Below are 25,097 nucleotides of genomic sequence, written 5' to 3'. Positions count from 1 at the left end.
TTAACAACCTTCCTCACCTTATCTCTCCTCATCTTTCTGTCACTTCTCTTCGCGCTATACTTTTTAATCATCTACAGCGAAACCAATGAAAATATTCTGGACTTGGATTGGCTGCAACTCATTCCTGGCCGCATTGGCTGTGAATCGGGGCATAGCTGGCACCTTGTGCAAATAAAACACCTCCACCGGGCCGGGGATGTTTAGTTGTGTATAAAGCTAAGCTACCTTCTTCATTTAATTACTATCTGTCTTTAGCTTAAGCTTTTTCGTCGACTGCTGTGTTAGTTGACGTAAATAAATAAATAAATAAATAAATAAATAAATAAATAAATAAATAAATAAATAAATAAATAAATAAAATAAATAATTAACGAGAGAGTAACAACCCAAGAAGATCAACGGGCATACCAGGCAAATGTGCGAAAATTTCCAATTCGTGAAGAGAAGTCCCTGCTTGTACAGACTGGATTTTGCGAGCTGAAACTGGAAAACGTTTTGCACTTACCAGGGTTGGAGATGAATTTTATGCCGGTTAATCGAGCAGTCGACAAGCGATGCACTGTGATTTTCTACAAAGATTCTGCGACGGGTCGCTAAGACGGTGAGGTAGTACTAACTGCAGGGAGAAAAGGAAAGCTTTTTGTGTTTAAGGAGAGAGGCAATCGATGCTTTGGAGGGAGACAGAATTATCTGGCAGAAGATTGGCACTACAGGTCATTTGAATTATTCAAGTCTGTGACGAGTCACATTTCCATTGCGGCTTAAATTACGCCCATGTGGGGCCCCTCGGTATTGTTACTTTTATTTTTCATACGCCCATGGAGGGCACATTAAATACCTCAACATGAAAACTAACTGTAATTCCTTTTTTCTGATAGGCAATATTTACGATCGCCGCCTCTCTCTCTTTCTAACTACCGTCTTGATGCGGCTGCAGCGTCGACGCATCGCGGAGAGAGCAACCTCCCGACTGCGGACGCTGCGCTGCATGGCGACGCTAAAGAGACCATGAGAAAACCGAAAGTGAAAGAGAGAGATGGCGATCGTGACGCGTGCCAAAGCACAAGACGCATCGAATGTTTTCACCGTTAGGACATAAGTAGGCAGAGCAAGGGTGGGTTTGAACAGAGAGCTAGAATTAGGAGAAAATCACTTCGCCAGTAGCCACGGGAGTAATCAGTCTCATTGTGAAAAAGTGAGTGCAAATCAACAAGTGCAACCAAGTATAACCAAGACTAGAGACCGAGTACCAGAGAGAGATCCTTCAGGAATAGCAGGTGAGCCCATGAACAAAGTTCCCCTTTATTTCTACTTGAGTGCGGTAGGGACCCAGATTTCCAAATATGTTTAGGATTAATTAATTATTAATAAACATTACAACATGATTACTTAATCTAACCCGGCATTATTTTTTTATTCGGCACTGAACTTTTGTATACCCTTTCCCTTCCCTTTTCCTTGCCCACTTAATTATTTGAGTGGAGCCAAAGGATCAGCGGACTTCGGCAGGATGAGTTATTCTCCTGCAGTCGAAGTCAGTCGCTGGTCCCTAGGCTCAGTTACTCAAGGTGAGGAGGCAACGGATCTCGGCCAAGCGGGCTTCGCTTGGCAGACGAGATCAGTCGTTGCAGTTCCTCTGCACCATCCCTGTCTAATAACCCCACTAACATTTCCTTTCACGCTTCCTTTTCCCAGTCCAAGAGGCAACGGATCTTGGCCTAGCGGGCTTCGCTTGGCAGACGAGATCAGTCGTTGCTACTCCTCTTGGACTCTCCTTCTACTCCTTTTCCTTCCCTTTCCTCCCCTTTAGGTGGTCTCAGTCCCATATCCTAATACTCGTCAAGGTCTCCAGATCAAATAAATGTTCTGTAGACTGGACTCTGGGACTGAGAATTGTACCCCAGCCAGAGCTTCCTTACAGATGGCGCCCGAGCAGGGACCTTGACGAGTATTATGGGGGAAATGTTAAATTATATATATATATATGTATGCACATTCATAGATATATATATATATATATATACATATATGAGTCCACACAAGGGTGAAAATTTGATATGTATGTCTATTCATTAATATATATATATATATCGGGGTCAACACAGAGGCAAAAATTATTTTTTTTCATATATATATATGTGTATATTTGTGGTTAGGGTATTTAAAAGTCGCATATACGTTGTCGATGTGCCACGTGCTTTTAGTTTTCTTTGCAAGCAACAGTTACATGCGAGAAAGAGACAGGGACACGCGAGTGGCCAGTAAGAATGAGAGCAGACAATTCACCGTTTGATTCGGGGCGTGCGTGTGAGCTACGAGCATTCTCTGGCCATTTCTCTCTCACTCTTACACACAGCTTTGATTCAACCGTTTTTTTTTTGTCTTTCCTTCATTCACACTGAATTGCAAGTACAGGCGCGCGTGGAGTTAGTTATTTTTTATTGTGCGAAAAAAAAGAGTTTTCAAAGTGCGTGTGTGGAAAAAAAAACAGTTATGTTCGTGTGCATTGGCTCTCACATGTGTGATGCCACATTCGATCGTGTGAGTGTGTATGAGTGTCGCTGACTCTCGTGTATGTGTGCGCTCACGACACGAATCGCAGTGGCCTGAAAGTGTCGGGCTGTGACAATTACGTCACACATTTCTTCCAAGGCATAAGAATTTCTGGTTCACTCGTACCGTACATATGCGTGAAGAGGCGACTGATAGACATTGACACAATCGTATGGGTATTCGTATGGAAGGGTATGCACAGGTATATCGCCTAAGCTTAACACACACATGAGCAAAAGAAAAGCATTTGTTTTATGCAGACTTGCATGATTGTTTTTTTGTTGTTTTGTTGAGAACAGTGAAACAAAAGCAACATTTAACAAAAAAAAAAAAAAAAAAAAAATATATTTACAACACGTACACATTCATGCCCTGCTATGGGAGAAAATCGGCAGAGTCTCGGGCAGGGTTTCGACAGAATTATCAGAAGAGTTATCAACAGAGTTCTCGACAGGATTAATAGCATCTTCAACAGCATAGTTCGGAGGGAATTATTAATGAAGTCAACTACTGACAGAGTCACACATGGAAATCAGTTTCAAAAAAAAATAAAGTAATATATATATATTTATAACACGCTCAAAGCCAGGTCATGCTAAGGAAGAATATCGGCACAGTCTCCGGCAGGGTTGCTACCGAATTATCAGCAGAGTCATCAACAGAGTTTCCGACAGGATTAATAATTTTATTAACAGCGTAGTTCGGAGAGAATTATTAATGTAGTCAACTACTGAGTTACCGACAGAGCTAGCAATAGGGTCATCAACGGAGCCATCGACAGAGTCGTATATAGGAATTAGTTTTATTAAAAAAAATTTTAAAAAAAAAAGCTAACGTTACCAGAAACACATAGAACGAGTCTAGGAGTCTCTCTCAGAAAGCCATTAGTGAGGTTGTAACCTACCGCATTACGAGTCGAACGGGACCTGGGCATGGGTAACCTAAAAATCCACCACTCTCACCCAAAGCAGCAGCATAAGTCACAGCAGCAGAGGAAACGAGACAGAAGAGTGACGCACAAGGGACTATTTAAAACCAAGCCTATGCACTGGCAAAGTCAGTCAGTCAACAAGGAAGCATCGAAAAAAATTGCTTCAATCCGGAAGGATAGCAACTGGACAAGGATCATTATCAGGACTACTCACCAATACAAGGATTAACAACTGGACAAGGATCAGCACCCGGACAAGGATCAACAAGGACATAGGACAAGGACATTCATCGCCAAGCTGAACTAAGCTTCAAGGACCCAACGGAGATTAATGCGAAGGACGTCAGGAAATTCGGCAGCAAGGACCACTATTTTCTCAAGGATATTCTAGACAGTAATCGGAGTAAACTTTTATTTTCTTTGTACAACATCGAGGGAGAAGCAATCACGTCCCCAATAACTATATTCTACAAGGATTTACCTATTTCAAATAAACAAACTGGATCGAATTCTACCAACAGGCAAGATCTTTCTTATATACATTTGAGCCATTGCAAAGATTTTGTTAAGAATATTTAAACCAAAAACCACCTCAAAAGTTCCCCGGCGGCGATAATTCCCCTTTACGCGTCACCGTTTCTTACTCTTCTTTGAACAAACATATAAACATTTTTTATATTTTCTGACCCCTCCCTTGCAGAATTTATTAAAAATTAAATAAAATATATATGTATATATGCATTGGTCAAATTGCATGTCCACATCATAGTCTATCGGTTTACCGTAGCCATCCTCAATCAGTATCGCGTAACCTACTGGGCAAACTCCGAGATCCTTAAGCTGCTTATCACTTATACTACGACTCCGAGTCTTTACTAACATACTAGCAATGGGCGTTCATTGGATAAATCATCGTGTCAAAGCCGAATTGGAAGTCCTTTCTGACGAATTCGGATTAGATACCGGTGGAATAGTGGAAGAACTAAGAAATCGGTTCCGTGAGTTCGCCTTAAGGGAGGATCATCATCCTGAGGTATTGAGTCGACTCGCAGAAATCGAAGCCCAATTTAGTGCCGGGGACAAGAAATTAGATGTAAAGCCACAGTCCAGAGCACCGTCGCCTACTCCCGAAGGAATCATTTCTCAACTACCGGTGCCACAAGACCCCAACTATCGTTCGGAATCGCATTCTGGTTCTCGTTCCGGTTCTCCGACACCTTTCGGCATGGCTGGCTCAAAGATTAACATAGAGCCCAGAGAGCGGAGTCGAGTCCATGAATCTATGGTAGGCCGTACTACTGGGAGCTATGCCTCGATCGTGGAACGTATAACTAAATGGGGAATTGCCTTTAGCGGATCTACCGACCCTATCTATTTCATAGAGCAAATAGAGGCTCGAGCCGCGACTTACCGTTTGAGTTTGGAGACGCTGCCTCCGATGATAGCCATCCTATTGACCGGACGGGCCGAAAGCTGGTGGCAAATCAGCGGCTATCCGGAGATGACATGGGTCGACTTCAAGTCCGAATTCTTAGAGTTCTTTCTACCTCCACGCTATTTTGAGAAACTAGAGGATAGTATACGCGCTCGAAAGCAACGCCATCAGGAACCATACAAGGAGTATCTAGTAGACCTTCGTTTGATGATGAAGAGAGCTCATTACTCGACGTTACAGGAACTCGACCGGATCTACGAATATCTTTTACCAGACTACAAGCTGTATACCCGACGAAACGATTTCCAAACTTTACCCGGCTTAACCAAGTTGGTGGTAAATTATGAGACAATTCGATTGGAGCAAGGCAGCGAGGACTCAGCGCATGCTTGGAAAAGGAGCCACGCCGTTCAGAGTAGGACTGCTATATGTCAACTCTCCGAAGCACTAGTAGATACCAGTACCGCTTGCCGCAAATGTGCGGGAGCTGGTCACTTCGCACGAGTTGGCAATGCGGACTAAGGGGGGTACGTACCATCGAATGTTGCCGTCGTTCGGGAAACGGGCCAAACCTCCGTCTCAATCTGGGCCAGACGGAGGGACCAGACCAGGACCTCAGCCCAGTAACCCACTCCTCCTAAAGAAAGACCGCATAAAACTCCATGTCTTCGTCAATAGAAAACCAATGGTAGCTACCTTGGATTCAGGAGCGAACAAGAGTTTCATAAACGAGGAAGTGGCTCTTCAACACTTCGCTCCGTTCCTTCTGCGAGACATTCATACTAATATTAACCTTGCCGATAATACTCGAGCAGCAATCAAAAGTTCTCTTAGGGCAACCATCAGCCTCGGGGCACAGACCGTGCATATGACCTTGTTAGCGATGCCATCGATGATGGATGTTTCCTTCGGAACATAGGAACTTCTATACGTTGTGGAGGTTATCTATTACAATTGCCTCCTTTCGATAAGACCCACAGCCCAGTCAATTCTACAATTCAGCCATCCCTAGTGGCGGATGACCACACGCAGCCGGATGCTCATATAAATCAACTGGATCCTGCAGAAACGTCCGCTATGCCCAAGGACACCTCTGACTCTCAGCATAGCAATAAACCGGTATGCCAAGCAGGCTCAGTTTTGCCGCCTCCAACACCTGACGCTGTCCGTAAAAACCCATTCCGCCAGCCCGGCGGCAAAAAGCAACCGGTAACCAAGGTGGACGCCCGATTAGCCTCAGTAGAAGCTGAGACCCGTGACGAGGACTTAAAGCCAGAACAATCATCCAGTATGGAACAGGAGACACTAGTGCCGGAACTTCAAGCGGTTCTTGACGCGGAAATCACTAAGTTCGACGGGCTCAGCGGAGTTACCCAAATAGCACAACATGTCATTGTATTGAAGCACGATCGACCCATGAAGCAGAGGTATTATCCGCGTAATCCAACAAATTACACAGGCCGACATGATTTTTGCTGACGTTAACTTGAGAAGTGTTCCTAACTAATTCGGGTACGCTGATTCTAACTGCATACTTGGTTTTTGTCCATCACGTCTAGATTTTGTGAAATCTGGAGATTTGGGGTTGGAAAATAGGCACCCAAAAGTATACTATAGAAAGTTTAAACAAAAATTTTTAACGTTTTTTACGGATTTTAAAATATTCTGTGTAAGAAAATTAGTTCTTGTTTGCACATATAACTAATAAACAATATGTTACACGCAGCAGATTCCCATAATTCTTTAAAATTTAAAAGCAGACAATTCTTGGAATTCCTATAGCATACTTTTTGGTTGAAATTTTACTCATTATAGAACTATATCCAGAGTGTAAGATATTATACATTATAACAAAGAAATAACTCTTTGATATTTTGTAAATTCCTTTTCAATCAAGCCTAATATATTAATAGGATAAAATAATAATGTTTTTAGTACAATATTATGCCTATATCATGGAAAAATATATTGAAAATTAGGTCATTTTGAATAATTTGAACGCATTTTTTTCGAAATCCTGACTTGATGGAGAAAAACTAAGTACAGGGCCGTGATTAGCAGCCCCCAATTACTATAGGAGACCTATTGAACTTGAAACACTTTTTCATGACCTCAAAAATGTCGGCCTGTGTTATCAATGAAACCGTAGACGCACTGCTGAAGTGGGACCGTATTGAACCATCCAAAAGCCCTCACAGCGCACCAATCATGTTGTTAGGTAAGAAAACCGGGACACTCGCATGTGTATAGACTTTCGACAACTGAACTCTCAGTCAGTACGTGACGCATACCCCTTGCCTCATATACACCATATCCTAGAGAAATTGAGGAACGCGAAGTACATTTCTACTCTAGATTTAAAGAGCGGATATTGGCAAATACCCTTAGAGGTCAAAAGTAGAGAGTGTACAGCCTTCACAGTGCCCAGACGCGGGTTATTCCATTGGAAAGTCATGTCCGCCACGTTCCAGAGGGCTTTGGATAGTGTGATTGGACCCGAAATGGAACCACATGCCTTCGCGTACCTAGACGATATTATCGTAATCGGAAAGACGCTCGAGGAACACCTCTCACACCTGATTGAAGTCTTCCGACGTCTACGAGAAGCAAATTTAAGGATCAACCGAGACAAATGTCGTTTCTTCAAGAAGCGGATCCAATTTCTAGGTCATGTCGTCAGTGAGGATGTTATCCATACCGACCCCGAAAAGGTAGCAGCTATCCGTAACCTTCAGCCCCCAACCAATGTCAAGGAGTTACGTCGATGTCTCTGTATCGCCTCTTGGTATCGTCGGTTCGTACCCAACTTCTCCGACACGGTACAACCTCTCACAAGTTTGTTAAAGAAAGGTTTGAGTTGGTTTTGGAACGTAGAGCAACTACAGGCGTTCGACGAACTCAAGACACGTCTCACCACTGCCCCTGTCCTAGCTTGTCCAGATTTCGCTGTAAAGTTTTGCTTACAGACTGATGCCAGCGATGTTGGCCTCGGCGCAATGCTCACTCAGAGTATCGACGGTACAGAAAGAGTCATTGCGTACGCTAGTCGACGTCTCTTGAAGGCGGAAGAAACCTACTCGACTACTGAGAAAGAATGCCTAGCGATAGTCTGGGCCATCAGGAAATATCGTTGCTATTTGGAAGGCTATTGCTTCGACGTGATCACGGACCAAATGGCTAAACTCGATAGAAAATTCCACGGGGCGTGTGGCGAGATGGGCGCTGGAGTTGCAACAATACGAGTTCGAGGTACATTATAGACGATGTAAGCTGAACGTGATTGCCGATGCATTATCGCGTCAACCTTTGGATGTACTTCACTGGGCACAACTAGTAGAACCGGAGTGCAAATGGTGGCTTAAGATGCGGCAGCACGTCACAGAGCACCCTGCGGATTTCTCAGATTATATATTCGAAAACGGCCAGATTTATCGCAGACGAGACTCCCACCCCGATGACCACGATTCTACATCTTGGAAACTATGCGTCCCCTTAGAATTTCGACACCAAGTACTAAAGGAATGTCATGATGTGGTGACGGCTGGCCACTTGGGAATCAGGAAAACCACTTTGCGAGTGACCCAAAGATACTTTTGGCCTGGCCTCTTCCGAGATGTCGTGCGTTACGTTAGATGCTGCCTCGTCTGCTCGCAGTTTAAGCCGGCGCAAATAAAACCAGCGGGCAAAATGCTCATCCGTCAAGTCGCGGAGTCGTTCGATACCGTGTGTACTGACTTTATCGGGCCTTTGCCGCGTTCTAAGCAAGGTAATACGATGTTACTAGTTTTCTTGGATTTATTTTTTTTTTTTTTTTTTTTTATTTTATTTACGTCAACTAACACAGCAGTCGACGAAAAAGCTTAAGCTAAAGACAGATAGTAATTAAATGAAGAAGGTAGCTTAGCTTTATACACAACTAAACATCCCCGGCCCGGTGGAGGTGTTTTATTTGCACAAGGTGCCAGCTATGCCCCGATTCACAGCCAATGTGGCCAGGAATGAGTTGCAGCCAATCCAAGTCCAGAATATTTTCATTGGTTTCGGTGTAGATGATTAAAAAGTATAGCGCGAAGAGAAGTGACAGAAAGATGAGGAGAGATAAGGTGAGGAAGGTTGTTAAAAGATTGGCAAAGAACACGAAGAGGTTCGTGAAGAGAGTAGTTAGTCAGACATCTACTAAGGTGAATAGGAAAAAAAGTTTCTTGTCCGACGTGAGGGAACACAAAAATACAGCGTATCTTTTAAATTGGTAGAAATGACTTCGCCGTTGACTAGTTTATGGAGAAAGAGAATGCCAAAAACAAGCCTACGGTTATAAAGTGAAGGAAGATTAATAAGAAGAAGTCTGTCAGAATAAGAAGGTAGGCGAAGACCCGGGTCCCAATTTAGACCGCGTAGCGCAAACTTAAGGAATTGCTTCTGTACCGATTCAATACTACGCTGGTGAACATCATATTGCGGGTTCCACACTGGCGAGCAATATTCTAGAGTAGGGCGAACTAACGAAGTGTATAAAACCTTTGTTACATCGGGATCATCAAATTCTTTGGCCCAACGTTTACTGAAGCCGAGAAGGCTGCTTGCTCTGTTGACAATTGAAGAAATATGAACATTAAATGAAAGTTTAGGGTCAAACATAACGCCTAAGTCTTTGAATGATGGAACACAATCTAACAGAACAGACTTAATAGAGTAATGAGGTAGGAGCGGAGACAAACGACTGAAAGTCATAAAAGAACACTTAGAGGCATTAAGGTGTAATTTATTAACGTGGCACCAATCACAGAACGCATCGAGACTGCCTTGGGGTACACCTGACGTAACTCGAACAGTTTTAGATATCGAGGAACGAAAAGACACCTTTTGGGTTCTGCCAATAAGATACGACTTTAACCAACCCAATAATTTTGGTGAAAAACCCATGATGTTAAGTTTCGCGAGAAGCAAAGAATGATCAACCGTATCAAAAGCCTTACTGAAGTCAGTATAAATAACATCAGTTTGACACTTTTTACGGAAGGCATGGTGTACAAGGGTAGTCAATTCTAAAAGGTTGGTAAGCGACGAACGACCTTTCATGAAACCATGCTGACAAGGAGAAATAGTGAATCTGGATAGATGTTGAAGGGAAGACGTAATAATTTTCTCAAACAGTTTAGGTATTGCCGAAAGTTTGGCAATGCCACGGTAGTTGGAAACATCCGATTTGCTACCCTTTTTAAAAAGCGGAATAATAAAAGACTCCTTGCAAATATCAGGAAATCTACAAGTCTCACTCGATATAAAGAATAACCGAGATAAAGGCTTAGATAGGGAAATCGAACACATTTTAAGGATGCAACTAGGTATATTATCAGGCCCGGGAACGAAGGAAGACTTCATAGATGACAAGCTAGAGAGAATACAGTCTTCAGTAATACTAGGAAAAAACATACAATTTAAATGTGGGATTGAAAAGGGATAGGGTGTGGGATCCGAAACAGTAGTAGAATATGTCGACTGAAAAAATTTAGCAAACAGATCTGCAATATCTAAATCATTATTAGCAGACTGGTCGTTAAGTCTGAAGGTGGAAGGTAGTACATTAGAGCGTCTTTTGGAATTGACAAAGTTGTAAAATCTTTTGGGTTTCTTATAAAATTCAGCCTTACAGCGAACGAGATAATTGTTGTAGCGTTGAGTATTTAAAAGACAAAACTGAGATTTGGCTATACAATAATTTGCATAGTCAAGTCGCGAACCAGTTTTTTTAAATCTTTTAAAATATCTCGATTTAATGTTACGAAGATTAGAGAGCCTACATGTGAACCAGACTGGCGAGCTGGAGACAGTAGAGACATTCACATAAGGAACACATTTATCAATTAGAGAATTAAGAGCAGAATAGAAAAACTTCACTGCACAATCTATATCGCAGCACTCAAATAGAAACGACCAATCAAAAAAGAAAATAAGGCTGTTAAGAAGATTGAAATTTGTTTTACGAAAACATCTACGACGAGAATTTGAGATGTTTTTAAATAAATTAGTAACCGAATTGTAAGAAATAGTAACTTCAATGGTAGGATGATAAGGATCTTCAGGTTTCACCAGTGGCTGTGTTTGCGATACAGCACTAACAGTGGGATCAGAGACAAAAACAAGATCAAGGATTCTTATAGAACAGTTAAGGAAAGAAATCAACTGATATAGTGGACTTTCAAGTAGGCTTTCAAGAAAAACATGTTGAGATGAAGGAATTAAGAAAGATAGATTATCATCAACAAGCCAAGAAATATTAGGCAAGTTAAAATCACCTAAAACTATAAGAACATCACGATCTTTAAGACGACCAAAAATAGTTCGTAAAGCATCAGCATGGTGCACGTAGATCATGATATCAGAAGCTGGAGGAACAAGAGATATATAGGCTAAAGTTAGAACATGTAACTTCGACGCAAATAAACTCAACACCTAAGGGGAGATCAATCGGCACCACACTTGAAGACAGATTCGAGTTTACAGCAATGAGTACTCCACCGCCACGACGACCAACACGATCAAGCCTATAAGAAATAAAGTTATTAGAAAGAATTTCATTATCCAAAACAGAGGAGTTAAGCCAAGTTTCAGAGAAAGCTAATATGTCAGCTGAAAAGGTTTGGCTATCACAGAAAAGGTTCGACAGCTTGGTAAGAAGTCCTCTTACATTTTGATAATGAATGCAAAGACTAGACGTTATTAGTTTTTTGAAGCAGAAGATAAAGTAGGAAGGTGGACAGGCAACGGACGAGAGCGCTTATTGGGCGCAAACTCGTGTACAACTAGGCCCTCTGGCCAAAAATTAGGGTCAACCATAGCTGAGAAGTACTCATTTGGTACTGTAATTTTAAAAGAGGAGATTTCGCGAGGCCTAGAAAACTTAAACTTTTGAATTAAAACCTTAGCAGGGCAAATATTACCAATGTAAGCTGCCACAGACGACTCAGAAGTATCTGGAGCAAGCCCAGAGATAAATAATTGTTTGCGATGAGGCACTACAGTTAGTGGAGGCGGAGGAGCATTGGGATCCGCAAGTGATTGAGAGCCGGCATGATCCTGTGATTGATCAGAGTTCCCGTGAGGGATAGATTGAGGTACACCAGGGCTTGTAATGGGTACTTCAATCTGAAAAGAAGAGCATAAAGAGGGACAAGAAGATGGTGTAGGCGAAAGTAAAATCGGAGAGGAAGTAATAGAGAGAGCTGGCGACTGCTTACGAGGCAACTCAAGGGTACATTTCTTGTGCAATTTCTCAGAAGGTGGAACAAATTTGAATTGCGACAATAATTGAACGCTAGAGTCACACTCGTTTGACAGCTGTTTGGCCAGTTTGTTTAAAGAAAGAAACCTTAAACGAAGATCCCTATACATACGGCTAAAATCAAGCTGCTGGCTGGCACAAGATGGGCAAGTCCAGCGCATTAAGCCAAGCTCAGGCTTAGACACAGACAAACCAGAAAATTTGTCGTATTCGCGGCCATTGAGGCCAGCACATTTTAAGTGAATAAGATTATCGCAGAGCCAACAAGATATTGCTCTATACTGATCATCAAAACGATCAGAATATTTGCAATTAGGTAGACAACAAGCCATTGAAAAGCCGAAAGAAAGGCAAAAAAATTATATACATATAAGAATATATAGAAAAATTAGCACAAAGCACAAAGATAATTATTGATAAATAATCAATAATTACAAATAAAACAAAGAGACAGCTAGAGTGCACAGCACAACAGAGAGTGCAAGAACAGTTATAAGCCGAGCTTTGAGAGGCGGCCTTACAAAAATGATTACGCGGGAGAGAAGCTGAGCACAAGCACAAAGCAAAGAGAACAACAAAGCCACTAGTACTGATGGTATGATGAGGGGAGCAACTGCAGGAAGCAATGACGAAAGAAAAAAAATAAAAAAAATATGTAAATGCACCAAACACTAATCACGAAAAAGAAAAAAACTGTTTAAACTGATTAATTTGGCGAATTATGGAAATAAAACACAAGGGAGTCAAGCGAACAACACCAGCGAAAGTGTAAACAAACTAAGCACAATTAAAAATTGAGAAAAAACAATAAATATTAATAAAAACTCAGGAGCTATGCAAAAACACGACCGTCACGTCAGAGAGCAGAAAGCTTTTTTTTATATAGTAAATGGGTCGAGATGGTACCACTTCATAAGGCCACTGCAGCCGCTTTGGAGAAGGCATTTCGGGAAAGGATCTGGGCCCGATTCGGCAATCCTCGTACCCAGTTCACTAGCAAGCTTTTCAACAACTTCTGCAAAACGTCCGGAATTATACTCCAGCATACCGCCCCCTATTCTCCACAGCAGAATCCTACCGAGCGCGCAAATCGAACCATCAAAACCATGATTGCACAATACCTGGAGAATGGGCAAAACACTTGGGATCAATGGCTTCCAGAAATAACACTAGCGATCAACTCAAGCGTCAACGACACCACCGGATTCAGTCCAGCCTACATCATATTAGGGCGGGAACCCCGTATGCCCGGCGCCCTTTATGACCAAGTAACGGATGTCGCCGGTAACGAACCCCCTAGCTCTGAAGAGCGCACCCGACGAATGGAAGATATTTTCAAGCTCGTACATGAGAATCAACTGAACGCGGCCCAGAATCAAAAGAAATACTACGACCTGAGGCGACGCGACTGGCGTCCAAACATCGGGAGCATGGTCATGCTCAAGCAACATGTGCTGTCTAATGCCATCGAAGGGTTTAATGCCAAACTGGCGCCTAAGTATAAAGGCCCGTATAAAATAATCAAGTTTCTTTCCAGCAACGTCGTTAGACTACAAGAAACCCAGGGACGTAAACGACGTACCGCCGGTCTGGCTGACTTAAAGGCCTTTAATAGTGACGACGGCGAACCACCAGAACTTGTTCCTTCTGACGACATTGGCCTCGGGACACCGCGTTCCCACGGCCCGCACGAGGCCACTGATTAAAGATCTTTCAAGGGGGACCACTTGTTGGTGGGTGCGCCTGCCCAACGTCCCCCTCCCTTCTAAAGAGGGGTACTTCGCGCCGATGCTAGGCAAGAATTGTCTAAAACCATTGTATCTTAGTTTTAATCATAGCATTTTTGTAAACCGCACTCATAGGGCCCCGTTAGTACACTCAGAATGCAGGGTAGCTTTAACGCACTTTATATTTCACAGTGTGTCACAGCAAGGAGAAGACGACGGCGATCGCGCGTCAGATATAGCCCGGATCGTCGAAGAAATGATAGCCGTATGGGAAAGGGAACATGGCCCTGTCATGCCCGTCCCCCCACAGGCGATAGTGCACCGGAAGACCCTGTCCGGCTTTGCCGCGTAGAGTTGGCCCCGACAGACATCCCTATCGAGCGACCATCAGGGAGCAAGGGTCACCAGGGCGACCGAAAACCACCCGACGAGGCTCAACGAGTTGCAGATTCTGCCCGACCGGAGCGCGCCGTGATCCTGTCGGTGGTCAACCTCCCTCCTTGGCACAAGATATTGGACCCTCGGATTCTGCCGGCACCATTCATATAGAAGAACCGACGACATCCACCGACCCGGTGGGGCAAGCCTGCCCGGAAGAAACGATCGTCTCGGTCGCAGCTACGTTCTTTGGATCAGTCCCGGTGCCCGTGTGCCCCCAGATATGGCGCTCGGACAATATCGACAAAACATGGTCACACCCCCGCTTTCCTAAACGGAGCCCCTCGTCTGGCCGGCAGAGCGCGTTTTCCGGGAGGAGATGTTCGTCCTGCCGTACCCAGGGCCGGACCCTGGTGAAGTACTCGCCGTCCAAATGGAGGACTACAGAGTCCCAGCCGCCGATGACCAGGGATCCAAGTCCCACTCTTCGTCCCACCGTGGATCGGACACCCCTCCGCAGCCCGTACATGAGTCTTCCAAAGCCCGAGCAGACCCAGCTCCACTCACAACGGACACCCCTCCGCGGCCCGTTTGTGAGTGTCTGGAGAGACGTCCATCTCTGGCAGTCGTAGAAGTAGCCATGCCGGACACCCCTCCGCGGCCCGCGTATGAGCCGATAAGTCCCCCAACCGTCAGGGTTCGTGAGTGTCCACCAGTCAACGAGGAGACGCCTATGGATCTCTCTGGGCCCAGCCCCCGACCAGCGCTCGCCCCAGCAAACGAGACCGCTACCACACCAACTCACGCCAGCCTTGGGCTAACGTCGCGAGGTCCTTTGCGCCGATCTACGGTAATTTATGTGCCGGAGGCCATTCCCGCGGCTTCCAATTGGGTCATCACACCGCCAGAATGGATCGTCAACACCCCGGATAGGCGAGTGCCCGTTGAGATACGAGACCGGGTGGCGGTAATCCATCAAGAAGGACCCCGCCGAAACCAACGCTTCCTCATGTGGGCGGAAGAGCATCTGTTCCGCATCGAAATCAAGCTACATGGGCGAGTCACGATCCGTTTCGTCCGGTCAAAGTAGGGACACCGTGTGACGAGTCACATTTCCATTGCTGCTTAAACTACGCCCATGTGGGCCCCTCTGTATTGTTACTTTTATTTTTCATACGCCCATGGAGGGCACATTAAATACCTCAACATGAAAACTAACTGTAATTCCTTTTTTCTGATAGGCAATATTTACGATCGCCGCCTCTCTCTCTTTCTAACTACCGTCTTGATGCGGCTGCAGCGTCGACGCATCGCGGAGAGAGCAACCTCCCGACTGCGGACGCTGCGCTGCATGGCGACGCTAAAGAGACCATGAGAAAACCGAAAGTGAAAGAGAGAGATGGCGATCGTGACGCGTGCCAAAGCACAAGACGCATCGAATGTTTTCACCGTTAGGACATAAGTAGGCAGAGCAAGGGTGGGTTTGAACAGAGAGCTAGAATTAGGAGAAAATCACTTCGCCAGTAGCCACGGGAGTAATCAGTCGCATTGTGAAAAAGTGAGTGCAAATCAACAAGTGCAACCAAGTATAACCAAGACTAGAGACCGAGTACCAGAGAGAGATCCTTCAGGAATAGCAGGTGAGCCCATGACCAAAGTTCCCCTTTATTTCTACTTGAGTGCGGTAGGGACCCAGATTTCCAAATATGTTTAGGATTAATTAATTATTAATAAACATTACAACATGATTACTTAATCTAACCCGGCATTATTTCTTTATTCGGCACTGAACTTTTGTATAACCTTTCCCTTCCCTTTTCCTTGCCCACTTAACTATTTGAGTGGAGCCAAAAGATCAGCGGACTTCGGCAGGATGAGTTATTCTCCTGTCAGTCAGTCGCTGGTCCCTAGGCTCAGTCAATCAAGGTGAGGAGGCAACGGAACTCGGCCAAGCGGGCTTCGCTTGGCAGACGAGATCAGTCGTTGCAGTTCCTCTTCACCATCCCTGTCTAATAACCCCTCTAACATTTCCTTTCACGCTTCCTTTTCCCAGTCCAAGAGGCAACGGATCTTGGCCAAGCGGGCTTCGTCAAGGTCTCCAGATCAAATAAATGTTCTGTAGACTGGACTCTGGGACTGAGAATTGTACCCCAGCCAGAGCTTCCTTACAAGTCTAATAAATATTGGTAAACGCAGGATGGTGAGTGGCATGGAAAATGTGGATTTCTCTGAGAAGATGCCTTGCATAAAAAGCAAGATTCATACTAAACCTTGTCCGCCGGCGTCTGAACATACAGTTCGGCAACTTTTGGAATTGGTACACACTGATGTATGTGCGTCTTTTCAGATACGTTCTCTTGGCGGCTCTTCATATTTTTTGACTTTCATAGACGACATGATGGGACGAATATTTCCATATTGTCTAAAATCGAAGGACGAATTATTTGAGAAATTCGTAGAATTCAAGAAGTCTGGTCAAAAATTGAAGGCGATAAGAAGTGTCAACGGCCGAGAATTCATCAATACGCGTTTTTATGCGTATTTAAAGGATCATGGAATTTTGCGTCAGTTGACGGTTCCATATAGCCCTCAACAGAATGGAGTGGCTGAACGAGCAAACGCGGATATGGAGGAGTTTCTCTAGGCAGAGGCAATAATGACAGTGTGTTACATTCGAAACAGATCACTAACAGCAGCATTAGCAGCAGCACTAGTATCAAAAGCATACAGGTTGTATGAAAAAGAAAGCGAGAGTCGTTGAGAAACGGGATGCATTGTTCAAGGATCCAAATGATATGGTTTCGATTTTCGAATCCCCAGTTCCAGCACAAACAGTCACAGGTCTGGATATGTGGAGGGACGACTCAAGTAAAGATGATATGGAAAGTGAGGAATTTGGTAGCGCTGATGGATCCGATAATGAACGTTCAGGCCAGAGCGACCATGAAGTTGGCCAAGCATACGAACAAGAACCAGAACAGGAGTTACGACAAGAAGAACACATCGGTCCTGGAAGGCCACGGTTGATTCGCACCGGCAAGCCAGGACGTCCGAAGAAAATGTATAATCGTGTAAATCGTGTAAGCCAAGGACATTCGAAGAAGCGATGAACAGTACGCAATCTTCATTCTGGAAGACAGGTATAGATAAGAAATATGAGGCTCTGTTGGCAAATAAGACATGGACTCTGGTAGATTTACCCAAGGGACAAAAAGCGATTGGTTCAAAATGGGAGTATACTATCAAGGTATACTGGTACTGGTAGCTAAAGTGTGCTCACAAACATACGGCGTCGATTCTACCGAAACCTTCTCTCCACTGTGTCGTTACGAGACGATACGGCTAGTTTTGGCTATAGCAGAGGTGCCGAAACTATATCTGCACCAAATAGATTTGTGCACAGCCTATCTTAACAGTGACCTAAACGAAGTCCTCTATATGGGCAGCCTCAGGGATATGTGAACAAGGTAAGTTCACAGCAGGTGTTGAGGCTAAATAAAGCAATATATGGATTAAAACAAGCAGGATGAGAATGGAATGCCATGTTGAAAGCAGCGCTATGTAATCTTGGATAAACTTCTGGCCAGAACGAGCCGTGCCTTTATCAGTAGGATATAAAATGTAGACTTTGTATAATTCTAATATATGTAGATGATTTACTTAAAGCTTGCCAACAAATGAACGACATGGTCGCTGTTCACGCCACCGGGTAAACAGCAGTGAGCGGCGAAGAGCAGTGAGGAGTGAGGAGGGTTTTTTGATCCTCGGCGGCTACGGTCACTCTGGGCGGAGTGACTTGATTTTCATGATGGGCATCGCCATATCAATTTGGTACGAGTTTTTAAGCCGAACACCCGTTCTTTTTCATTGAGCTATTTTTTCCGATATTGAAACCTTTCAACCCGAACCATTTCGTGTGTGTCGGGATTTCTTGTGAAATTAAAATAAATCAGAATTAATTTAAAACGAAGTTTTCGCGCGTTTAAATTTCATTCCGCACTCACCAGACCCAGAAGAAATTGGCACCCGCCAAAATTGTACTCCACATATCGTTCCGCCCCTCTACGAACATTGGTCCTTCGAGCCGGATATCCTTCCGCTCCTCTAGCTTGCATCGGCGGAATACCTGCTAAGTACAAAATTTCTTTATTCACACTTAATTTGCCCCTACATACTAATAAAAGTTTTAGGTTTCCCGCTCTTCCAAAGCGACCTCCACACCTTTATATACTTGTATGTACATACCTGACCTGTCCCAAGGTTACATGGTAGTTCTCAATCCTTAGTGTGTTTGTCCAACTTTTTTTTCCATTCCACGACCACGCATTTTTTTCCGCACTTGTCCAATTCCACTTTTATTCTATTCCATCAACCATACATACATATGTAAAACTCGTTTACACCCACATGTACATGTATTTCCCACAGCTGTTTGCCGGGTCCGCTTAAAAGTGTAAAAGACAAAAAAAATTGTTAAGGTGTTATAAAAAAAAAAAAAAATTAATAAAAGTATTCACCGCGATTTCTTATGTGAGCGAATTATTTCAATTGCCCAATTAATTTCCTCACGCGCGTATCCGCAAACCGGTGCACTTTCTTACATACATACATCGTCATATCCACATATCCACATACACATAATTCATTTCGGTGCCGCAAATTTATTTAAAAAAAAAAAAGGGGAGAGGAAAGGAACCCAACAAGGATATTAAATTTCCTATCATCCGATCGAGTTAGCTAAATAAAAAATTACTTACGTTTTTGTGAGTTACCTGTGTACTTACCTCTGTATGTATATATCCATTTGCACTGATCGTTTGTTTTATTCCTTTCGCGCACAACACTCGCGGTGTGTAAAATCGTTCGTTTTTGATTTTTTTTCTCACTCCGCACAACCACAAAAATTATTATAACACAATTAATCACCAAAAAAAAAAAAAAAAAAACAAAATATATAAACAGTGCCCGGCAGCTGTATTTTTTGCCCTATATATCCTTATTTATATACTACATCCGTGTTTTGTTTTATACGTACTCCCATCCTTACTTACAAATCCATCTATGTTTGTTTTGTTATCACTCCGCGTTGTCTACGTGTAGTTTTCGATCCGCATTCGTGCGTTCGTATATTATTCCGCATATATCTCCATTGATAGGGCTCCGTTTCCGAGCCACACGCGAGAGAATTCTCACGCAATCCTGCAGTGCACAGTAAGAAAAACCAAAGGGCGCGAGAACTCGGACTTTGTCGGTAAGTCGTCCCCTGAGTTTGTCCACTGAGCCGTCCAAGACTACGCCAAGGTCTAACAGTCTTTCGTACCCCTCTGCAACTCCGGAGAAGGTACGGCTTCCGCAAGTTCCCGTCTACTCGCAGCTTCAGCGCATCTCCAAAGTCCCGTCCGTCCTCGTCTAGCCTACCTAAAGGTCGCAGATTCTCAGTTAAAAACTCGATCGAACACAAAGGTCGTTCCAAGCTTTCAATCCAGAAGTGCCCTTATTTTCCATTAAAATGCACTTAGAGCAGCTCAAATCCCTTTGGTCAACTGTCGAGATGGAGTACTCCCGGTGTCACAAGGCCTTGACGACCCAAACAGACGAGGAAAGCTTGGCAAACATAAGCCACATCAAGGCGAAGCACGAATCCGCTTAAGCGGCGTATGTGCGATGCGGGACGTTGTTCGGAGAACGCATCGAATAGCCCTCGGCACAGATGGCGAGTCTTATGCTTCAGCCAAACTATCCGTCGGGGCCTCCGGGGCATAGAGTTCCTCCGTGTGAGGTGGAGACATTTGATGGCGACAGCCTAGCATGGCTTACATTCCGCGATTTGTTCGCTGCCATTTATACTGCCAATCCGTATTTGTCACAAGTGGAGAAGCTTTATCACTTGAATGCCAAGACGCGAGGGGAAGCGAGAACCATCGTGGCTAAGTCCCCCCTGACGAATGAGGGTTTACAGTCGGCGTACGATAACCACACCGCGCGGTACGAAAATAGCCGTCTGCTTGTCATGACTCAAGCTAGACAACTCCTTCAGATTCCCGCGGTGGCACAAGAGTCGGGTAAATTCTTGCGAGAACTGCAGACTACGTTTCAAGGGTGTATTACCGCTCTTGAGCGTTCGGGTGTTAGCACTGACATGCCTGTTCAGAGGCGTTTGGAAACCATTAGACAGCAGTGACTCTGTTTGAATTGTTTTGCTCGCGGTCATCAAGTGAAGTGCTGCTCCAGTACGCATAATTGCCATACCTGCAAGGAACGTACCCTGTTGCATCCTAGTGATGTGTCCGTGTCCTCGCCGTCCGCTGCTCAAGTCCCACCATCCAGTGCCACAGAGCGTCCGTCCACGAGCAACCAGATCACCAATGCTCAAAGTTATTTTGCATCTACCCCAGGCAGAGGGCTCTTAGACAATGCGATTGTCACTCTGCATTATCGCGGTGTGGAACACCATATTCGTGCGTTGATCGACTCGGGGGCCGATTCAACTTTCCTATCCGAGCGTGTCTTCAACATTGGACCCCCCTTTTATCCAGTAGACGCCGCGGTTACTGGCATGGGCCAGAGTGAGGATACGCCGACAAAGTGTGTCTGCTGATGCTGTCTCCTCCGTGTGACAGGCTGAACAAGATTGAGGTGTCCGCCCTGGTCGTATCCAAATTGTCGGGAGCCATTCCATCGGCTCTATTCCTTAACACGGTTCCGACGCAGTGCCTCGATCGCCCCCTGGCTGACCCGTATTACAACAAGCCCGCGCCTATTGATATGATTATCGGTGTAGACCTTTTTTCCCACATCCTCGGAGAGCGGATCAAAAAGGATATTGGTGATTTCGTCGGGCTAGAAACCATCTTTGGATGGGTTCTGTGTGAAGCGATCATGCCTGACCCTCCGGTGGCTCGATTAGGTTTCGCTGCACAGACGCGAGTCAGTCCGGAAGCAAAACTTGATGTACTCTTCACCAAGGTTTGGGATGTGGAAGACCTTCCCGAAAAGGAGGATGACGTATTCTGCGAACGGAATTTCTAGGAGACCACCTGAAGAGGGAAGGACGGCCGATATATTGTGTCTCTTCCCTTCAAAGGTCCGAATAGCGTCGACTTGGGTTATTCAAGACCGATCACGCTGGCTCAATTCCTGCGGAATGAAGCACGACTTCGGATCCCGTCCTAAAAACGCAGAACGATGCCATAATTCAAGAATGCGAGGAGTTGTGCCATATGATTCGGGTGACGCCGCCTCAGGATGGAAAAAAATTCTATCTCCCCCATCACGCCGTGTTTAAGCCCGACAGCACCACCACCAAGGTACGCGTGGTATTTAACGCTTCGAGTCCCTCCACCAGAGGCGTCAGCCTTAATGATGTCTTGCATACCGGGCCTACTTTTCAGGCCGATCTCACGCTTCAGGTACTGAAATGGCGGTTCTTTCAGTTCGTTTTCAACGCTGACATAACGCAGATGTATCGACAAATCCGAGTCGACCCCAGGCATACTCCTTTTCAGCGGATCCTCTACCGTGATCGTTCCTGCAGTATTCAGGATTATGAGCTACAAACTGTCACGTTTGGGGTTAACTGCGCGCCATTCTTGACGACACGAGTCCTTTTATCGATGTACCCTCAGGCGAACGAAATCGTTCGGAACTACATGTATGTCTCGCCATACGAAAGCTTCAAGCTGACCTTCAATCTGCGGGCCTCCCGCTTCGGAAGTGGACTTCCAATAAGAAGAAAGTACTTCAAGCTATCCCAAGAGAGCATCTGCTGTGAGAGGACTTTCTCGAGCTGGAAGACGCGAGCACTGCGAACACCTTGGGAATCTGCTGGCAAGCCAAAGTCTCCAAGAGGCAGGTTCTGTCCCATATCGCTAAACTCTTCGACCCCGCTGGCTGGCTAACCCCATTTGTTATCCGAGCGAAGATATTCATGCAGCAAATCTGGTTAACCGAACTGGGCTGGGATGACGCTCTGCCGCCGCTCCTGCTGCAGCAATCGCACGAATTCCTGCAGGATTACCCAGGTCTCAGTCCACTCCGCATCCCCCGTTGGCTAAACACAAGCAATACGCTCTCGTGGGAGCTTCTGTGACGCGTCACAGAAAGCGTACGGAGCAGCCCTATATGTGCGGGTTCGGTATCGCGATGATGTAAGCGTCCATTTATTAACGGCTAAGACCCGTGTAGCTCCAATCAAAACAGTCTCGCTGCCTCGGCTGGAGTTGTGCGGAGCGGTTTTGCTGGCCGATCTCTGGGCGTCGATCGTTCCGTCCTCGTCTAGCCTACCTAAAGGTCGCAGATTCTCAGTTAAAAACTCGATCGAACACAAAGGTCGTTCCAAGCTTTCAATCCAGAAGTGCCCTTATTTTCCATTAAAATGCACTTAGAGCAGCTCAAATCCCTTTGGTCAACTGTCGAGATGGAGTACTCCCGGTGTCACAAGGCCTTGACGACCCAAACAGACGAGGAAAGCTTGGCAAACATAAGCCACATCAAGGCGAAGCACGAATCCGCTTAAGCGGCGTATGTGCGATGCGGGACGTTGTTCGGAGAACGCATCGAATAGCCCTCGGCACAGATGGCGAGTCTTATGCTTCAGCCAAACTATCCGTCGGGGCCTCCGGGGCATAGAGTTCCTCCGTGTGAGGTGGAGACATTTGATGGCGACAGCCTAGCATGGCTTACATTCCGTGATTTGTTCGCTGCCATTTATACTGCCAATCCGTATTTGTCACAAGTGGAGAAGCTTTATCACTTGAATGCCAAGACGCGAGGGGAAGCGAGAACCATCGTGGCTAAGTCCCCCTGACGAATGAGGGTTTACAGTCGGCGTACGATAACCACACCGCGCGGTACGAAAATAGCCGTCTGCTTGTCATGACTCAAGCTAGACAACTCCTTCAGATTCCCGCGGTGGCACAAGAGTCGGGTAAATTCTTGCGAGAACTGCAGACTACGTTTCAAGGGTGTCTTACCGCTCTTGAGCGTTCGAGTGTTAGCACTGACATGCCTGTTCAGAGGCGTTTGGAAACCATTAGACAGCAGTGACTCTGTTTGAATTGTTTTGCTCGCGGTCATCAAGTGAAGTGCTGCTCCAGTACGCATAATTGCCATACCTGCAAGGAACGTACCCTGTTGCATCCTAGTGATGTGTCCGTGTCCTCGCCGTCCGCTGCTCAAGTCCCACCATCCAGTGCCACAGAGCGTCCGTCCACGAGCAACCAGATCACCAATGCTCAAAGTTATTTTGCATCTACCCCAGGCAGAGGGCTCTTAGACAATGCGATTGTCACTCTGCATTATCGCGGTGTGGAACACCATATTCGTGCGTTGATCGACTCGGGGGCCGATTCAACTTTCCTATCCGAGCGTGTCTTCAACATTGGACCCCCCTTTTATCCAGTAGACGCCGCGGTTACTGGCATGGGCCAGAGTGAGGATACGCCGACAAAGTGTGTCTGCTGATGCTGTCTCCTCCGTGTGACAGGCTGAACAAGATTGAGGTGTCCGCCCTGGTCGTATCCAAATTGTCGGGAGCCATTCCATCGGCTCTATTCCTTAACACGGTTCCGACGCAGTGCCTCGATCGCCCCCTGGCTGACCCGTATTACAACAAGCCCGCGCCTATTGATATGATTATCGGTGTAGACCTTTTTTCCCACATCCTCGGAGAGCGGATCAAAAAGGATATTGGTGATTTCGTCGGGCTAGAAACCATCTTTGGATGGGTTCTGTGTGAAGCGATCATGCCTGACCCTCCGGTGGCTCGATTAGGTTTCGCTGCACAGACGCGAGTCAGTCCGGAAGCAAAACTTGATGTACTCTTCACCAAGGTTTGGGATGTGGAAGACCTTCCCGAAAAGGAGGATGACGTATTCTGCGAGCGGAATTTCTAGGAGACCACCTGAAGAGGGAAGGACGGCCGATATATTGTGTCTCTTCCCTTCAAAGGTCCGAATAGCGTCGACTTGGGTTATTCAAGACCGATCACGCTGGCTCAATTCCTGCGGAATAAAGCACGACTTCGGATCCTGTCCTAAAAACGCAGAACGATGCCATAATTCAAGAATACGAGGAGTTGTGCCATATGATTCGGGTGACGCCGCCTCAGGATGGAAAAAAATTCTATCTCCCCCATCACGCCGTGTTTAAGCCCGACAGCACCACCACCAAGGTACGCGTGGTATTTAACGCTTCGAGTCCCTCCACCAGAGGCGTCAGCCTTAATGATGTCTTGCATACCGGGCCTACTTTTCAGGCCGATCTCACGCTTCAGGTACTGAAATGGCGGTTCTTTCAGTTCGTTTTCAACGCTGACATAACGCAGATGTATCGACAAATCCGAGTCGACCCCAGGCATACTCCTTTTCAGCGGATCCTCTACCGTGATCGTTCCTGCAGTATTCAGGATTATGAGCTACAAACTGTCACGTTTGGGGTTAACTGCGCGCCATTCTTGACGACACGAGTCCTTTTATCGATGTACCCTCAGGCGAGCGAAATCGTTCGGAACTACATGTATGTCTCGCCATACGAAAGCTTCAAGCTGACCTTCAATCTGCGGGCCTCCCGCTTCGGAAGTGGACTTCCAATAAGAAGAAAGTACTTCAAGCTATCCCAAGAGAGCATCTGCTGTGAGAGGACTTTCTCGAGCTGGAAGACGCGAGCACTGCGAACACCTTGGGAATCTGCTGGCAAGCCAAAGTCTCCAAGAGGCAGGTTCTGTCCCATATCGCTAAACTCTTCGACCCCGCTGGCTGGCTAACCCCATTTGTTATCCGAGCGAAGATATTC

The 25,097-nt window shown here is 45.5% G+C and overlaps 1 protein-coding gene across 1 annotated transcript; it reads left to right on the top strand.

The window, feature by feature from the left end:
* Positions 1-13,100: 13,100 nt before the first annotated feature.
* On the top strand, positions 13,101-13,907 carry LOC137578699 (uncharacterized). Its single transcript, XM_068292269.1, has one exon. It carries the CDS (start codon positions 13,101-13,103, stop codon positions 13,905-13,907), a length of 807 nt encoding a protein of 268 aa, XP_068148370.1.
* Positions 13,908-25,097: the final 11,190 nt, after the last annotated feature.

The sequence above is a fragment of the Drosophila tropicalis genome, unplaced genomic scaffold (genome assembly GCF_018151085.1).
Source record: "Drosophila tropicalis isolate 14030-0801.00 unplaced genomic scaffold, ASM1815108v1 contig_643, whole genome shotgun sequence".
Lineage (NCBI taxonomy): Eukaryota > Metazoa > Arthropoda > Insecta > Diptera > Drosophilidae > Drosophila > Drosophila tropicalis.
Note: the sequence above shows the minus strand (reverse complement) of the source record. Positions and strands in the feature narration are given on the sequence as shown.